The 18462-nt window shown below is 37.3% G+C and overlaps 1 protein-coding gene and 1 long non-coding RNA gene across 3 annotated transcripts; both read left to right on the forward strand.

The window, feature by feature from the left end:
• Positions 10486 to 14513, forward strand: LOC108662171. Of its 2 annotated transcripts, none has more exons than XR_001927962.1 (3): positions 10486 to 10526; positions 11054 to 11177; positions 14202 to 14513. It is a non-coding gene; the product is annotated as an uncharacterized LOC108662171 (long non-coding RNA). The 2 variants fall into 2 exon arrangements; XR_001927961.1 differs by lacking the exon at positions 14202 to 14513 and adding an exon at positions 11917 to 12087.
• Positions 15741 to 17045, forward strand: LOC18598290. Its single transcript, XM_007027762.2, has one exon. It carries the CDS (start codon positions 16233 to 16235, stop codon positions 16839 to 16841), a length of 609 nt encoding a protein of 202 aa, XP_007027824.2. The 5' UTR covers positions 15741 to 16232; the 3' UTR covers positions 16842 to 17045.

The raw sequence follows: 18462 nt of genomic DNA on the forward strand, positions 1-18462 counted from the left end.
GCTATGGAGGGAATCTGTGACACGCCAGAATTAAGAGTTGGTGACACGTCATGGTGGAAATCTGTGACACGTTAGCGTTCAGAGTTGGTGAGACGCCATGGAGGGAATTTGTGACACACCAGAGTTCAGAGTTGGTGACACGGCATGGAGGGAATCTGTGACACGTCAGCGTTCAGAGTTCGTGAGACGCCATGGAGGGAATCTGTGACACGCTAGAGTTCAGAGTTGGTGACACACTAAGGAGGGAAGTTGTGACAAGCCCGAGTTCAGAGTTGGTGAGACACCATGTTTAGAGTGTGTGACATGGCATTGCATGAAAAGCTGACACACCATGGTTTAGAGTGTGTGACACGGCATTGCTTGAATAGCTGACACGTCATGGTTTGAAATAGAGAGAGGAGAAAAAAACGGGCAGTTAACGTGGTAATCGTTTGGACTTCCACTGAATTAATTCCCCTTAGTGAAACAAATAAATAAGAACATTATAAGGTCATTTTTCATTTTAAACAGTTATTTTTTAGAATTCCTAACATCTGTGTGATTCATTTCTCATTCCCGTCGATATCGGAGTGTTCAAGAAGGCTTTTTGCAAGCGTAACGACACCACAGCATCAGCAACAATGTTGACTATGAGTGAAGAGGTCAGTGAGTCTTAAATTAAAACATTTTTGTGTTTGTTAAGTTTTTACTTTTTTGTTGGGTTTGTTTGATATGTTCTTGTTTTTTGTTTTGTTTTGTAAATATTTAGATTGTGTTTTCTTGCTGGTTTAATAGTTTTTGGGGTTAAGTTGTAGTGGTTTAGGGGTTTTTGGTGTTTACCGTGTCACGCCATTATAATTGTAGTTAGTTATTGGCGTGTTAGCATTAACATGTGACAACATTTGAATCGATATGCATGGCGTGTCACAACATTTTACTCGATATGCATGGCGTGTCACAATATTTTACTTGTTATGCATGACGTGTCACAATATTTTGCTTATTATGCATGGCGTTTCACAACATTTATTCCTTATTTATGTCTTCAATATACCTTGTTGCACATTACGGCTTAACTCACTAGTGCATATGTGCCATGTTTTGCAGATCCAGCGCAGACAGTGTGAGGATCTTAACAGTTTACTGATCGTGTCGAGGGAGAAGTGGGCGTTCAACTTTGCAATTAACACCCACTGTAAGTGGTCGCAACTGCATTACATTACAAAGACTCTCTAACAGAAGCGGGAGTACGATGCAGTGAAGTGTACGTGCTTCGGAATGCTCTTAGACATTTATCCATAAGGGTACTTTTGCGTCGGTCTCTTGCACAGTATCATGATTCGCCGGATCACTGAGAGCCAATCAATGGACCACGAGCTATGGTTTGCCATTGGTAAGAGCAAGGCGCGACTATCAAAGCAGGAGTTCTGCCTTATCATCGGGCTATAGTTCGGTCCAATACCCGATATGTTCAGACGACCGTACGAGGTTTCTGTAGACGAAATTCATGCCAGATACTAGAACGGGGCAGGAGAGTGTTAAGCTGTAGGCTTTGCTTGATACGTTCCGCAAGGGTAACATTTAGCCACCAGGAGACGCGACCAAGATGGTACTCATCTTGATCACGAATAACATTTTATTTGGTCAAGACTACCGTAGACGGGTGACACCTTGGTTGCTATCAATGGTGGAGGACATCGACGCTTCGAATGTTTTCCCATGGGGGCACTATGTTTGGAAGCTGACCTTGGACTACCTTTTGAAGGGGTTCGAAGTGCCTGGCTCAAGCGTGACAAAGGAAACTCGGTTACGTTACAACATTTACGGATTCGTATGGGTGATACAGGTATTATCACGTAACATTTTTCAATTTTCTTTTGAAAAAATAATTTATGGCTATACTCGTTTATGATTACAGTCTGATAATGGTTACATTTGACTTGCAGTTCTAGGCAATGGAGGCAATTTTGGCCCTCCGAAAAATAGTTACCCTCTCTGGTTCGAAGGACAAAGTCTACCCATGAATGTGCAGATGGGATTGCAATCAGAAGCCAAAAGACTTCCACACAGCATTTCAGAAGTTAGAGTCATTTATGCATGTGAGTGAACAACTACTAATTTTTGCTTTGTATTTGTATAATAATTTTCCCTATTCGATAATCACAATATTTTATTTGTTTATTTGCAGTTATGGGCACTAGAGACGGTGAAACCCATCGCGGATGAGGCTAGCCAGGAGTATTTTGTGAAACTTGATGTCCCGTTATCAGAGGGCCACGAGTACGTGCCAATAGAGCACATGGAGGATTTGTCGGATTGAGGCTTAGGTGCGAGGCAAAAAAGGAGAAGCTTGAAGGAAAAAAAGAGCCTCTGGTGGCACAAAGCGGACACACACCGTCGCTGCTTTAGTTAATGAGCTGTCGAGCCCTGAGTTGATGGACCAAGGAGATGACCATGGTCAAGGCAGTGAACAGCTGGTAAGCACAGTTCTAACAGTTTTGTGTTCTTCAATTCCATATGTGATTATCGAATAACATATCTGTATTTGCAGTTGGACCATGCGTCGGTAGCTCTAAAACCACCCACCGGTCCTTCTCAGACGCACAGTGGAAACTACTCGTTGGTAAGATCGGTTCTAACGGTTTGCGTTCTACATTTCCACATATGTTCATCGAGTAACATAGTAATTTCTGTTATTGCAGTTTACGGAAGTGAAGACAGGTCCTCAAGCACAGATAGGTTCGGCTCCACCGCAGATTGCTAATGAGCCGTCGGTAAGGATATTAAAGTTGTAACGGTTAATGTTCAACAATTCCATATATGATTATTAAATAACACAGTTATATTTGTTATTGCAGTTGACCCAGTTGAGAAGAGTCAATAACAGAGCAATCACCACCCGCTAACTCCGACGGATCATGCGCAAGCATGAAAAAGAGATGTTGGAGCTGAAGGCTTTAATTTAGTCATTGACTCTAGCAATGCAGACACTTGAGGATCGTATCGTTGCTCGGATTCTTGACGACCTTAAATCACAAGTATGTTATTCTATCTTCACTTGTATTTTGGTGATTTATGTTTAGCAACTGTTTAGACTGTGTTTGCTTGCTGGTTTGATGGTTTTTGGGGTTAAGTAGTAGTGGTTTAACTAGTTTTTAGTGATTAGCAGGTCAGGACATTTGTATTATAGTTAGTTATTAGTGTGTCAGCGTTAGCATGTGACAAAATTTTACTTGTTATGCATGGCATGTCAGAACAATTTACTTGTTATGCATGGTGTGTCACAACGTTTAACTTGTTATGCATGGTGTGTTAGAACATTTTGCTTGTTATCCATGATGTGTCACAACATTTTTCTTGTTATGCATGGCGTGTCAGAACATTTTGCTTGTTATGCATGGCGTGTCACAATGTTTTACTTGCTATCCATGGCGTGTCACAACATTTTACTTGTTATGCATGACGCGTCACAACATTTTACTGGTTATGGTTTGTGGTATTTTATGAGCTAACTAAAAGTTTTTCCCATTTTGTAGGGCGATCCTTCATCTCACAGTGTTGGTCTGAAGCACGATGATGCTGATGATAGGCAGCATCATGAACTTGGTGTTCACATTCACGATGACGTTCTTGGTGCTGACGGAGAGCACGTAACTCATGTTGATGATGTCGTCGATGAAGTTGTGGCAGGAGATGTCACCCTTCAATCAGATGATGCTGAAAGAGAGCATGTTCTTCTGCCTATGTCCATTATCGATGCATCTGTTGGAGGGGAGGGGGACCCTGACTTAGTCTTGGCTGAAAGAGAGCATCTTCCTCCGATCGATGTATTCTTCGAGGCAGCAGCAGGAGCTATGGTGCTTTATCATCAGAGCACTCCTAATGCAGTTGAGACACGGTCATCGTCACCAGAGTCATTTATTGTCCATCATGGTGCAGCAGAAATTTCAGACCAAACTAAGCGGGCACGGTTGAAAATGGTGAGCAAATACATGGCAATCCTGTAGTCGACCCCTTAGTGAGCCGTCGAGATGTGAAGGATATAATCGTAAAAGCCTACAAAGCTTTCAAAAAAGACGAGTTCGCGAGGTAAGATTATAAATAACATTGCAAATATTGTTTTTTAATGAAACATTAATCCACCAAGACTTATGAAATTCATTATGTTACATATGCAGGCGTAACGTAGGCATCTTAGGGGATCAAGGGGCTGACTTTTTCATAACCTTAGAGGATCCCAATGAGGAAATGACAAGTGAACATATCGACGCATGCCTCAACGTACTCTGCAAGCGGATGATAGGGCCGAAGTTGAAGCTGTACATTACCCATGCATGCGTGGTTGACACGACATTCTTCGTAAGTTTATTTAAAAATTGTTCAATTCTATAAATACTAAGTTTTTTGATTACATGAAGTGTAAGCTAATGTTTACATGTTTCACAAGACACCATCCGTATGCTACACATGGCATTTTCGATAGAAGATGCCCGGGCCATAATGTAAATTCTAGATAAGTTACGAGGGTATGTGGAGGGTGAAAGGCCGATATATGAAAAAAATGGGAAGATGTGGATTTCATCCTCGTGCCTTGCAACAATGGTGGGCATTGGGTGGTTACAAAGATCGACTTAGTGAGGTGGACGATCAAGGTGATGGACTCCGCAAGAACTTCAGATGCTAAGGATAACGGAGTTCGTGTAGCTCAAATGACACCCTTGACAACAATAATGCCAATCATCTGCCACCAAGCCGATTATTTCAACAGAGCACGTCGGAAGAGACAGGATTTGACGCCGATGCCATTGGATATTCATTTGCTAAAAGTTAAAGTGCATCGGTAGAATGGTAGTGTCAGCTGCAGTATGTTCATGATAGGGTACATGGACGATATTTTATAATCGAAATAGATCGGAGTTAAGCAGAATATGATTGCAAAAATGCGTCAGCAATACGTTTTAGAAATTTTTTTCAATAGTTGTGAGAGCGAACCCTAAACATATTGGTCCTTGTCTGTACATTTTTTTATATAGAATTATTTTTATACAATTAACTTTATACATAATTTTTTTGTATACACAATTTATTTTATACAATTCATTGTATACAAAATTAATTCTTTTTGTATACACAATATATTTTATATAATTAATTTTATACACAATTATTTTTTTTGTTTATACACAATTAATTTTATACCAAGAATTTTTTTTCTTTTGTATACACAATATATTTAATTTGATACACAGTCGCAAGAAGTCAGTGTGTGACGCCATAAATCTGTTACCAGTCAGCGTGTCCCCATTTACATCTGCTTGCACTTAGCATGTCAACCCATAAATCTGCAAGAAGTCAGCGTGTCACGTCGTAAATCCACTAACACTCAGTGTGTCAGCCCATAAATCTACTTCCAATCAGGGTGTCAGAACAATTGGGTAATGCCGTGTCATGCCATAAATCTACAGATACTCAGCGTGTGACGCCATAAATTTGCTTCCACTCTGCATGTCATAACAATTAGGTCGTCGCGTGTCACCCCATGATACTGCACCAAGTTAGTCGTGTCTCGCCATAAATCTGCTTACACTCAGTGTGTCACGACTGTGACACGACAGGGTTCAAAATTTATGATACGCCACGGTTAGAATATGTGACACGACTATGACATGCCATTGCTTGAACAGCTGACACGCCATGGTAACCGTTTAGACTTCCACTGAATTTTAAAAAAAAAAGTCGACAGTTAACGTGGTAACTGTTTGGACTTCCACTGAATTAATTTATAAATGAAACGAATAAATGAGAATATTATAAGGCCATTTTTCATTTTAAACACTTATTTGTCAGAATTTCTACCGTCTGTGTTATTCATTTCTCATTCCTGTCGATATCGGAGTGTTCGACAAGACTCTTTGCAAACGTAACGACACCACAGCAACAACAACAATGTCGGCTATGAGTGAAGATGTAAGTGAGTCTCAAATTAAAACATGCTTGTGTTCGTTAATTTTTTACTTTTTTGTTGAGTATGTTTGATATGTTCGTGTTTTTTGTATGTTTTGTTTTGCAAATGTTTAGACTGGGTTTTCTCACTGGTTGGATGGATGGTTTTTAGGGTTAAGTCGTAGTGGTTTTACTGGTTTTTGGTGTTTTACCGTGTCACGACATTGTTATTATAGTTAGTTATTGGCGTGTCAGTGTGACAACATTTCACTTGATATGTATGGCTGTGACAACATTTTACTTGTTATGCATGGCGTGTTAGAACATTTTACTTGTTATGCATGGCTGTCACAAATTTTTACTTGTTATGCATGGCGTGTCACAACATTTTACTTGTTATGCATGGCATGTCACAATATTTTACTTGTTATGCATGGCGTGTCATAACATTTTGCTTGTTATGCATGGCGTGTCACAACATTTATTCCTTATTTATTTCTTCAATATACCTTGTTGCACATTATGGCTTAACTCACTAGTGCATATGTGTCATGTTTTGCAAATCCAATGCAGACAGTATGAGGATCTTGACAGTTTGCCTCTCCAAGAGACGGGGGTTTAAATGCAGTGAAGCGTACGTGCTTCGGAATGCTCCTAGAGGTTTATCCACAAGCTTTGTCTATCAAACTTTGACCTTGCTTGCATGGTTGAGTTGATTGTAGCCCAGTATAGTTTTCCTAGTACCCCAAGGGAAGCATACATGGGTTTGTCAACCCTCTGCATGAGTCTGGAAACTCCTTTGGTTTCAGGGATCGAGGCATCTCAACTGGTGCTCCTGTCTTTGCAAAATCAATAGCCATATAGTGAAGAGTTGCCAATTCTAGGCTGAATCGAGACCTCGAATCATGGACCTAGAATTGGCAACTCTTCACTATATGGCTGTTGATTTTGCAAAGATAGGAGCACCAGTTGAGATGCCTCAATCCCTGAAACCAAGAGAGTTTCCAGACTTCATGCAGAGGGTTGACAAACCGATTTATGCTTTTTTTGGGGTACTAGGAAAACTGTACTAGGCTACAATCAACTCAACCGTGCAAGCAAGGTCAAAGATTGATATGTGGATAGACCTCCAGGATCATTTCGAAGCACGTACGCTTCACTGCACTGTCTTTTAGAGAGTCTTTGTGATGTAATGTAGCTGCGACCACTTACAGTGGGTTTTAATATTGAGTATGAATAAGCATCTGAGAGCCGGAATCCCTCAAATAACAATTGAAATATCATGTTAGTTTATTCTTCTTATAACAGATGTTACTTTTTTAAAACTTTCCTTAATTTTATTAATTTTGTGTCGTGTCACCAACAAGACTGCAATAATTTGGCGTGTCACGCCAAGTCTACATGCACTTAACATGTCACCACAATTGACCCCTGCCGTGTCACCCGTCAAGACTGCAAGAAGTCAACGTGTCACGCCAAAAGTTTGCATCAAGTCAGCATGTCACATCATAAGTTTGCTTGCACTCAGCGTGTCACCACAATTGGCCCCTACCATGTCACCCGCCAAAACTGCAACAAGTCAGCGTGTCACATCATAAGTCTTCATTCACTCAGCATGTCACCACAAGACTTACAGGCAGAATGCTCTTAGTCTACTAATCGATATTGGCGAAATTTAATTACTCATGAAATAAAAAGGAATTTCATTATAAGAACATAAACAGTTAAATCAAATGAAATAGAAAGGAGTTAAATCAAATCATTAATTGATTAATACAAGTGGTAATAAAATGTGAGAAATGTGGTAACAGTATAAGGACTTCACAAGTTTATTCAATGTTCAAAACTACGAACAAAATGAAATGAATACTCAAATAATCTATCTACAAAATTAATAAAATAAATAAAGACTCATCTACAAGAGAAAACTAACAAACACTAAAAAATATGAATGAATGTAAGATACTGCCAAAGGAAATTGTGAGAAAGGTATTGCACATAGGTTACACATTTAGTTAAGGGGACAAGCTGTCTTCATCCACAACACACCCTACATTTTCAGACATTATCCTCCGTATTGGATAGTTGTTGCGTGTGTGACCGGGTTGTCTGCAACTTGAACATGCTTTGGGTCAGCGTTTTGTGGAGGCACCGATTCACTTGGAGATGATGTCGGATTTATGGATGGAATTGTAAATGGGGATGGGCAATTCTGTCTGTTATGCCCATATGTCTTGCATTATGAACATTTTCGTGCTCGACTGCCTTCACCAGCCAATGGAATCTTTCTCCTCCTAGGTCTTCTCGCTTGGCCTTGCCTAGGTGGTGACAAAACGATAATTTATTTCACATGAGAGGGGATGTCCCACTCACTAGGATGCCCTACCGGTCGAATGGATCCCAAATAACCCTCCACCAAAATGGTTGTCTTGTAGTAGTCAGCATAGAATTCAATGGCTTCATGTTTGCATTTACTAAAAAATACAATAAACTCAATCTTCAAGTACAATGTAAATGTTATGTCAATTAGAGTTCAAATAATAAATAAAGATATTCTAACCTTATTGCTGCAATGGCGTGGCTGCATGGCAGTAAATCTGTTTGGAATTCACAACATGAACAGGTTTGCAAGTTCGTCCATCTTCCCGTCTTTAACTTCGAACTCCATTCGATTGATAGGCTTAACTACAAAGCGATGTGCATCATTGAACCGTAGGCTTAAGTGCTTGGCAACCCAAGGGCTGAGAGGTGTGGTCACCTTGACAGCCTCCTTGTACCAGTCATGGAACCAACGCTAAAACATGTCTCTGATGAACTTGATCAAAACAGTGATTGACATTTGTCTTGCATGCTTCAAACATGAGTTAACACATTCCGTAATGTTGGATGTCATCATTTGGTATCGCCTTGCTGGTGAACATGCACATGCCCATCTCTCAAGCCCTATTCTCATAAGGTCAGCGTGGGCTCCCGGGTGAATCTGTTGTAGCTGGTTCATATGTCTGTTGAAATCGGTCACCTTATAGCAATCTCGAGCAAGGGTGAAAAGCATACAAACCTTGTCGCGCTTGAACTTGTTTTTAAAGTTTTTTTTCAAGTGGTAACTGCATAAACTATGGTGCACTTCTAGGTATGCATTTTGGATTGCTTTCTTAATGTCAAGATGCTGATCAGAAATGAACATAGTGTTTTCAAGACAACCAACCGCATCACGTAGCTTGCTAAGAAACTATGTCCACGAGTCTTCGTCCTCAACATGGCCGATGCCAAACGCAACTAGATATACGCACTAGTTTGCATCTTTGCATACAGTGACAAACAGAACACCCTTGAACCTGCCTTTGAGATGTGTCACGTCAATTGCAACCATAAGACGCATTACATCCCTAAACCCCCGAATACAAGCCCTGTATGACCAGAAACAATACTTGAATCTTTATGCCTCATCAATAGCCACTGTAGTCACTATCCCAGGATTTTCTTGTTCCAACATATAAAAATACAAAGGTAGTTGTAATACCCCGTACTTTGATATGGTGACTAATAAAGCTTATTGGATGCCAATTGAGGTTAATTATAATATTTAGAAATGATGAAAGATGAAAGAAATAGTTTGGGATAAAATATTTCGCACAAAAGAAAATAATAATAAAATAATGATATTTTTTATCGAAGAAGAATTTGTGAGATAAAAAGTGATTCAGAAGTCAATTGAGGCATAGTAAGGTATTTTAGGTACTAAGGGAACAAGAGGAGATAAGAGAAAATTTTTAGAATAAAATAATATTAAAATATTAATATTTTATTCAGTGTCAAAAATTTTCTATGAAGAAGGAGTATATTGTCAATCTAAGTGGGGGAGAAGAAAAATGAGAGAATTTTGGAGAAAAATGACGTTAATGGGGCTGCGTGTCTTTATTAAGTAAAGATAGCGCGGGTAAATAAATATTTTAAATATTATGGAGACACCGCGTTGGAGTACAAACTTCATACTTTGTTTGTACATGTGTAGAAGAAGGTAATAGAAGGAAATTGGAGTTAAATGAGCGTTTGGAGGACTAAATTAAAATGAAAGGAAACAAAAAAGACAAAATGGTAATTTTATGTGAAGTTTGGTCAAAGCTTCCAAAGGAAGCTTTGACCCTGATTTTTTTAGGCCAAGACCTATCTTATCCTTTCCCCCACCTAATTTTTCTTCTTCTTCATCCATGCTCCACACCATTCTTGAAGCTTCCATGCCATTTTCTCTTTATCCACCATGAAATCAAGTTTTCTTCACTTTCCTTACCATGTTTTCTTTTCCTTTCTTCTCCAAACTTCTTGAGCACTAAATTTATAACCTTTAACCCCAATTTTCAGCACATCTAAACCCTAGGAGGAGAAGAAAGAAAAAGAGAGAAAGGAAGAAAAAGCTTGGTTTTGGTGATTCAAGCAAGGAACGGTAAGAATTCTTGTTTTTTGCTTGAGTAGTCTTTGAAAATGAGTTAGTGACTTAGAGAAATATCTTGTAGCAGCAAAGATTGGCTTGATTGGAGAAAAATTGATAACATGTAAGCCAATAAACCCATGGGTACATGAAGGACTCAAAGTGGAAAAGGAAAACGGTAAGCTTAACACTATGTTTTAAAGCCTACGGTTAGTTGAATATTGTGAGGAATTACGGTTGTTGAAAGGATCTATTTGCCTAAGCTAGTTTAAAATTATTAAGATTGTATGGCATGTTGTTTGAAAGAAGTAAAAAAGGAATATTGTGGATGGAGGATTGAGAAACAAAGTATTGAAAGTTAGATAGATAACGATGCATGTAAACTAGGAAATAATTGAGTGAAAGTGAGAATGATTATTGCTACCATATATGTGGATTATGTGTGAAACTATAAGATGGATTTGGGCGAAAATTATTTAGAAAGGTTGAAGTAGGCACGTGACATCATAAATAAGTTGCTAGTGATATAATCTAAAAAATTACATAAGCAATGGATATAAGTAATTTTAGTAAAAATGTATTAAGAGTTAATTGAAGATGGTTTCATGATAGGATGAAAAATATAAATTTGAGTAAGGATTAATTGATTTAAGTGCTACTTGTATACGTATGTAATTAAATATATTGAGTTTGTATTATTGCTAGGAAGTGCAAAGTTAAGGTTAGAGTACTGTGGTGGCGTGCCAGAGTAAATAACGATCGACCGACCAGTGAAAATAGTTAGAGACACCTCTGAACAAATAGCGATTTAATATCTCGTTGTTGCCAGGTGAGTGAACTTGCATTTCAAAATGTTTTGGGGAAATGTTTACGTGTTTTAATGAATCATTTGAGAATTTTATTTGTTTTTGCTTTAAAATTGCTTAGGAACTAGTCCTTGATAAAATGTTTTGATGTTGTGAAATGTGAAATGTGTAAAAGGATGAATCCATATGTTTTTGTATAATGTTGATATACATATATATACTATGTCATAAATGGTACCATTGTGTGACAAATGTAACCGTGCATGAGCTGGGTGAGATGTGGTGTCCGGCTATGTGTACAATGTGGTGGGATGCACATGAGCTGGGTGAGATGTGGTGTCTGGCTATGTGCACGATGTGGTGGGATGATGTCCGACTATGTGCACGATGTGGTGGGATGCACATGAGTTGGGTGAGGTGTGGTGTCTGACTATGTGCACGATGTGGTGGGATGCACATGAGCTGGGTGAGATGTGGTGTCCGGCTATGTGCAAGATGTGGTGGGATGCACATGAGCTGGGCGAGATAAAATGTTTTTTGGAAATTTCCTTTCTTTTCGATTTCATATGAATATGGTTCCTTCATCGTGAAATGATTTAATAACCAAGGGTTTAATGGAGGGATTTTAATAAGAGCTTGAACTAAGTTGCATTGTTTTCAAAAATGTGCATCATGATTTCTAAACCTTCCTTAACGTTGCTTGTTCCCTTCCTATGTTCACTCACTGAGTTTGTACTCACGTTTTTAAAATTCATGTTTTAGGTTTTTTGAGTTAAAGGTGATTGGATCCTAGGACGAGGTGCTCCTCCCTATACATTACTCGATAGGTTTAACGTGACACTCAGTGTTATCAATCGTACATAGAGTCACTCCGCTGACGGTCAAGGTCTAATTATGTGTATATGATTATTTAATGTGAAACATTAAGAATCATTTGTTAATCTATTTATGAATATATTGGTGGATGATGCCATTATGAATGTATGATTGGGTTTTATGAATCGTTTTCAAAGAAACGGTATTTAAACATTTCGAGCTTTGGATTTTAAAGGAAGAGGGATTAATGTATAAGATTAATTAAGTAGGCTTGCTTGGGCTTAGTGGGATGAGCCCATTGGGCCCTTGCACCAGTCATGGCCCGAAAATTGGGCTGTGACAGTAGTAGTTGAAATGACTCCTCTAGTGGACGAAAAACAAGCCTCTCTGCATACTTTTTCGCTTGCCAAGCCTTACCATACAAGCATTCTAATCCCTACTGAACCCTCATCTCACACATTATGTCCTTAGGTCTTAATACGACTCCATTAGCCCGAAGCTTGTGTGACATAAGTTCACCAATTATCTTCGCACTCGTAGTTGGAAATCGCCCTTACAAACCATCAATAGTATAGGTGTGTACTTTCTGGAATGTCCGCACTTGCCAATATTCTCCTTTGTCAGGTAACTTCATTCCACGGACACTGAACTTGCATGCCTTGTCCTTGCAACTAACCTCATAACGACCTTGACATGACCTTTTAACTCTTATCGCAAACTTCTCCTTTATAACCAACATGTTCAGAGCTCGTTTCAACTTGGCCTTCGACGAAAACATCCTTCCTTTGTATAAGCGATCATCTACACATGTCGACTCCTCAGTGGTAATTGTTTGGAAGGAGAACCTTTCTGCACCTGCAATTTACCACGTACGAGATGTCCCTGTATTTTCCCTTTCCTGATAACTGTCATCGACCAATGTATCAAGGGAACGAATCCCGTTCTCACCAGCAATGGGGTTATTGTATATGGGGTCATCACACTGAACATCTCCTACATCAACACCTTCAACAGGTTCCATTTCGCCTTCAACATTATTTGCAATTGAAATGTCACTGTCATAAAGTCGGTCATCGTCCGAACTGTCATCATGCCGTTCTTCAAGCCGATTATCTGAATTGTCATTAAATCTATCTTCACCGGTAGTGAACAAATCCTCATTTCCCTCATCAAATGCAGTATTATCCTCCAGCGTCGCAGTGTCACCCTCTAACCTCACATTGTTGTCTTCAACTATCCTATTCTCATTTGACAATGGCATTACACACTCTACAGTTCCACCCGATCGTTGCATTTGTTGGATAAGAGCAAGTAATTGGTTTGATGCACATCTTAATCGAAATTGTGCAGCCAACTGTTTTGTGAATGTTGTTTATCTATCGGGCTGCACAAACTCCTGTGAATGATGTGGTAATTGTGAAGCATTGTAAATCTCATTTTGATTGAGCTGATTACCATGTTGTTCATTTGTTCTGCGTCCCTTAATGTTGACATACACAATCGGAACATTCCTCTGTTCTAGCAGAATTAATGCAACATCCTCATCATCCTTGATAATTGGTCGTGTTAGCTCTCTAGGTGTACTGATAAATGCATGTAACTCAATCTCGTTAAATTCTGAGTTTACCCCAACAACATCTTCAACCAGCTTCATCAAGCCCGCAAACAACAAATCACTTCTAACCCCCCTCACTCTTTACTCACCACCCTTGTAAATGCCATCCACCCACTGACCACCATGTCTTACCACAAGTCGCATAATTGGTACCCCACTAAAATTTTGAAAAAAAAAAAAATTTGTCAATCATTTTACACAATACATGCTGTGTTCAAAAATTTATCAGTCATATTATTACATGCCATGCATATAACTTAAAATGTAGTAACACGCCATGCATATAACGTAAAATGTGGTAACACGCCATGCATATAACGGAAAATGTGGTAACACGCCATGCATATAACGTAAAATATTGTAACACGCCATGCATATAATGTTAAATATTGTAACACGCCATGCATATAACGTAAAATGTTGTAACACGCCATGCATATAACCAATGTCATGACACGCTAAAATAACAGTAACATATGTTATAGATGCATGGTGTGTAACAACTTTGGGTAATGTTTCTAATCCATGTTTTAATTTACACCAAATGTTTCAGAAATTTAAGTGTGTTGCAGCAATAAACCCAATAACAAGTACCTTGATGTCATCTCTGCTATAGGGTTTGTTAATTTACGACAATATGGCCAAATGTCGAGAGATAGACCACAGCTTGATGGCGATGGTGCTCAATAGAGAGTTGATAAAGCTTGTACAGTTCAGAGATCTGAGAGAACTGATGACGATGGTGCTCAACAGAGACTTGGTAGAGTTGAGAGAGAAAGATGACTGAGCTCAAACAGCTGAGCATTTTTTTTTTCTCTCTGGCGAGAGGGAGATAGCTCAAACGGCTGACCATTTATTTGAAACGATGTTTTTAAGGGCATTTTGGTCTACTCATGCTTCTTTTTGGCTAGAAACAAATAACTTTATATTGATGGTTATTTCTGAAATCATCTTATCACAAGGTTCTTTTCTCACAATTTCCTCTTATGATTTCTATTAATTTGATGATGTGATAATATTAATTTTTTTATTTTTTATTAATTTTAAAAATTATTATTATATTATTTTATTAAATTTTTATTAATTTAAATAAAAAAAAAGAGAGCTCTAATCGGGCTCCTCCAAGGGAGCACTGAAGAGCTCTATTAGGGCTCTCAAGAGAAGCACCGAAGCTCCCTTGGGGAGTCTAATTGGAGCTTTGATGCTTTCAGGAAGCACCGATCTGGTCTTTCCATGGATGGTCGACTAATGTAAAGATGCTGTCGATCGACTTGAGAAAAAGAAAACATTAGAAAAAAGAAAAAAAAGACATTTTAGATATTTCATATCAAATATTAATATTGTTTAGAATTTTGAGATGAGATGTCTATTTTGAAAACTAATAAATTTTCATATAATTTCGATTAAAACTTAAAGAGTGAAGGTATTTTATATATTTTTTCGATAGATACTTTAATTTTCGCATTAAATTGATTGAATTACACAAATTTTCCATGCAACGGTGTCGCCTAAAAGTATAAAATTATTAAATGGTAGTCGATTTATACCCTGTGCTTTTTATGGATGATACAATTTTTGGTGTAACATTATAGTGGGGTGATATCATTTCCCTTGTTAAATCTGTTTATTAAAAATAAAATTTTTAAATTTTTATTTAAATTTGTCTGTTTAACTTAGTAAATGAATTTAATTTGAACTCATTTACAATGTGTTGGACAAACATTTGATTCATTTACATGCTAATATCTCTTTTCACCGTTTATAAAACTTGAAAAGTAAAATCCTCTTCTATCTTCTAATTTTCTGGCGTAAGCGCATTAGGAAAAACAAACTTCCCTCTGGTACAGAGTTTCATCGGGCTTATATTGAAAAATAAACTAGTATTAAGTTTGGACAACTTTGTTTATGAAACTAAACCAACATCATACAAATTTTAAGTGGAAGAGCATCTTAGCCTCCCACCCCATTATTGAGAACATTTCAGATTCTCCATTACTATTTGTAACAATACTTTTTATATTATATGTAATAGTTGATAATTAATATGATAAATTCTAATACATTCGAAGAAAATATTATTATTTAGTAAAATTACTTTAAATAATATCCAAATATACTTGTTAGCAAAATTCAAAAATAATATAAAAAACTCTAATAAAAAATATTTGGCTTTACATTCATGTATCTTAATATGTTAGCTTAGGATCGAATCCAAAGCCAAGGTGGCCTTACAACTTACAAAGGAAATATGCCCACATCGCTGAAGCCAATCAAAAAATAGTTGCATTTCAGAGTCCTTTTTACTGTTAAAGGATAGGCTGTTCAATCTTTTTCCATTTTTTAACTAGTAGTTATCCACAATAAAAGGACAATGAACGAGGCTGACGCGGCGCAAAGTGATTGGAGAGAAGAAGTGGACCACCAAGGATCCAATCGTAGACGAAGACGCCTTTTCACCGAGGTTCCCAGATAAGGCCTTGATCGGACTTATTTAGCCACGTGGGTTCCCAAAAAAAAATTCCGTCGGCCTCGTCACCATTGGAAAACGATCCAATGGGCCCCACTCCCACTTAACCCCAACCCAAAGCCCAAGTCCAACACACTTCTCTCCTTTTTCCTCCTCCTCATTCCTCGCCATATTTCTCACATGTTCGCTGATCCTACAATGGATCGCTTCCTCGGTGTTACCTCCGCATCCTCCGCCACCGCCAACGACGGAGACGAACTCACCGAAGATGATATTTTCTGGACCACCACCGATTTCACAGAACAAATCCACCACCAGCCGCCTTCCACCACCACAACCAATTCCCATAATCGCTGCCCGTCCTTTTCGCACAGTTCCGGAATCCTTGCCGCATTGCCGGAAACGAATCACTGCCAAATCCTCTATCGGAAACCGACGATTCCTTCTTCTTCACCAACCGTCAAGGTGGGACCAACGATTCCTCGACCAACGCCGCAGGAAAGAGAGTATTCTAGGAAGTTCCAGCAGCAACAGTCGGCACCGGTGAACGTGCCGCTTCTGTCGATGGCAGTGGCAAGGGAAAGGAATAAGAAGTTTCTGGAAGTTGATTACTACGATGAGGATGGAGAGCAGGAGATGCTGCCGCCTCATGAAATCGTCGCGAGAGGTTCTGGAGTGTCGCCGAAGACAACTTTTTCGGTGCTTGAAGGAGTAGGGAGGACTTTGAAAGGCAGAGATCTTAGGCAGGTCAGAAATGCTATTTGGCGTAAAACTGGGTTTCTTGATTGATTTTTCTATTTTTATTGAGTTTGGTAAATGGGTATATTTAATATTTTCCTGAGGAATTTCTTGTTTTAAGTTCAGGCGAAGTTGGACAGTGAAGTGGAAGATTGACTTAATTTTGTAGATTTTTGTACAATGAAATACTTAATCATGGAATTTTCTACTGTAGAATTCATGACATACGCTTACATCTTCCTAATTGTTGTTTTAGGTTCTGGCTTTGTTTTTTTAGGGGTGTTACGTGTTCACCTTTTTTTTTTTTTGTTTTGTTTCTTTTTCAGATTATGCGAATGTGTTGTCTAAAACTTTTGCTAAGGTTTTCATGAAAAAGTAAAAGTGAAATAATTATTACAAAGCCTATATGAGATAAAAATTAATAAGCATAATTCTTTAAAAAATCTTTTAAATTATTTAAAAAATGTTTATTCTTTTATTGTATTTAATTAAATTTTTGTACTTTTATTTTGAATTTAATAGATGTTTTTGACTAACTTATTAATTATCATTAATCAAAATATCACTTGTCATTTTATATTCATATAATATTGATACGGTGTTGATGTGAAAGGTAAAAATACAACAACAAAGTCACGTTATATAAAATGATAAATGGTATTTTAATTAACAATGATTAATCTATTATTAGTTATTAAGATTTATATGATTTAAAATAAAAATATAAAAATTTAATTAAATATAATAAAAAATAAAAATTTAAATAAATTTAAAATATTTTAAAATATTTTCAAAAAAATTAATAGTTCGTACACTTCACAATGATTAAGGAGCAATAGTGAATAAGGGGCACAAATTTTTACTAGCATAAGTTTCTATTAATAATCATGGAGCAAAGCTTCTCATTAGGATATATTTTAATCAATGGGTTGAATTATTATAAGCTTGTTAATTATCCTATCAAATCCATGTTTGATGTAACGTTACAATAACATGATTAATAGCAATTATTTTAGTTTTAAACATTTAATACTACATTAAAGACTATTTGTCTGGTGAAAATTGATATTCAAAATCTCTTTCTAATATTTTAAAAATTAAATTGAGTGGTACAAAAGAAGTTTATTATTTATTTTATCTGTTGGTAAGTGTTTTTATGTTTTTTTATATATACAGCAACATAGAAAACTTTGAAAACTATAGTTGAGAATAGATTATTATTGAATAAAATAAGGTAACTACATATTGATGGTAGGTCAGTCTTGCGTCATCATCTTTTGTTGTTTCCTATACAAAAGGTTCTCAATATGATCTTCAGTAATACTTAACTAGTGTGAAGACATGGTACTTACAAGTTTTCTGATTCATCGAGGCTTGATATAGGCCTCAACTGTACTTTTAAAAAAAATGGTGAAAGAAGGAATTCCAAACTTATTAATAAAGTCTAAATTGGATTCCCAATCCAATTTGAGATCATAAAAAAAAAAAATTTAAAGATAAAATTCGAATTTAAAATGATTCAAATACAAAACACAATTCCAATTTAAAACAATTTGAATTCAAAATAATTTAACAAAAATTATATTAAATGACTGCTTTTTATATAAAATGTAAGATAAACTTCATAAGATCACTTGTGATATGCTATTATTTTACATAACGCTTTAAAGTT

The sequence above is a fragment of the Theobroma cacao genome, chromosome 5, assembly GCF_000208745.1.
Source record: "Theobroma cacao cultivar B97-61/B2 chromosome 5, Criollo_cocoa_genome_V2, whole genome shotgun sequence".
Classification (NCBI taxonomy): domain Eukaryota; kingdom Viridiplantae; phylum Streptophyta; class Magnoliopsida; order Malvales; family Malvaceae; genus Theobroma; species Theobroma cacao.

Excerpts from the sequence above, each read along its gene's own strand:
- LOC18598290 (XM_007027762.2), top strand. The coding sequence starts at position 16,233 with ATGTTCGCTGATCCTACAATGGATCGCTTCCTCGGTGTTACCTCCGCA.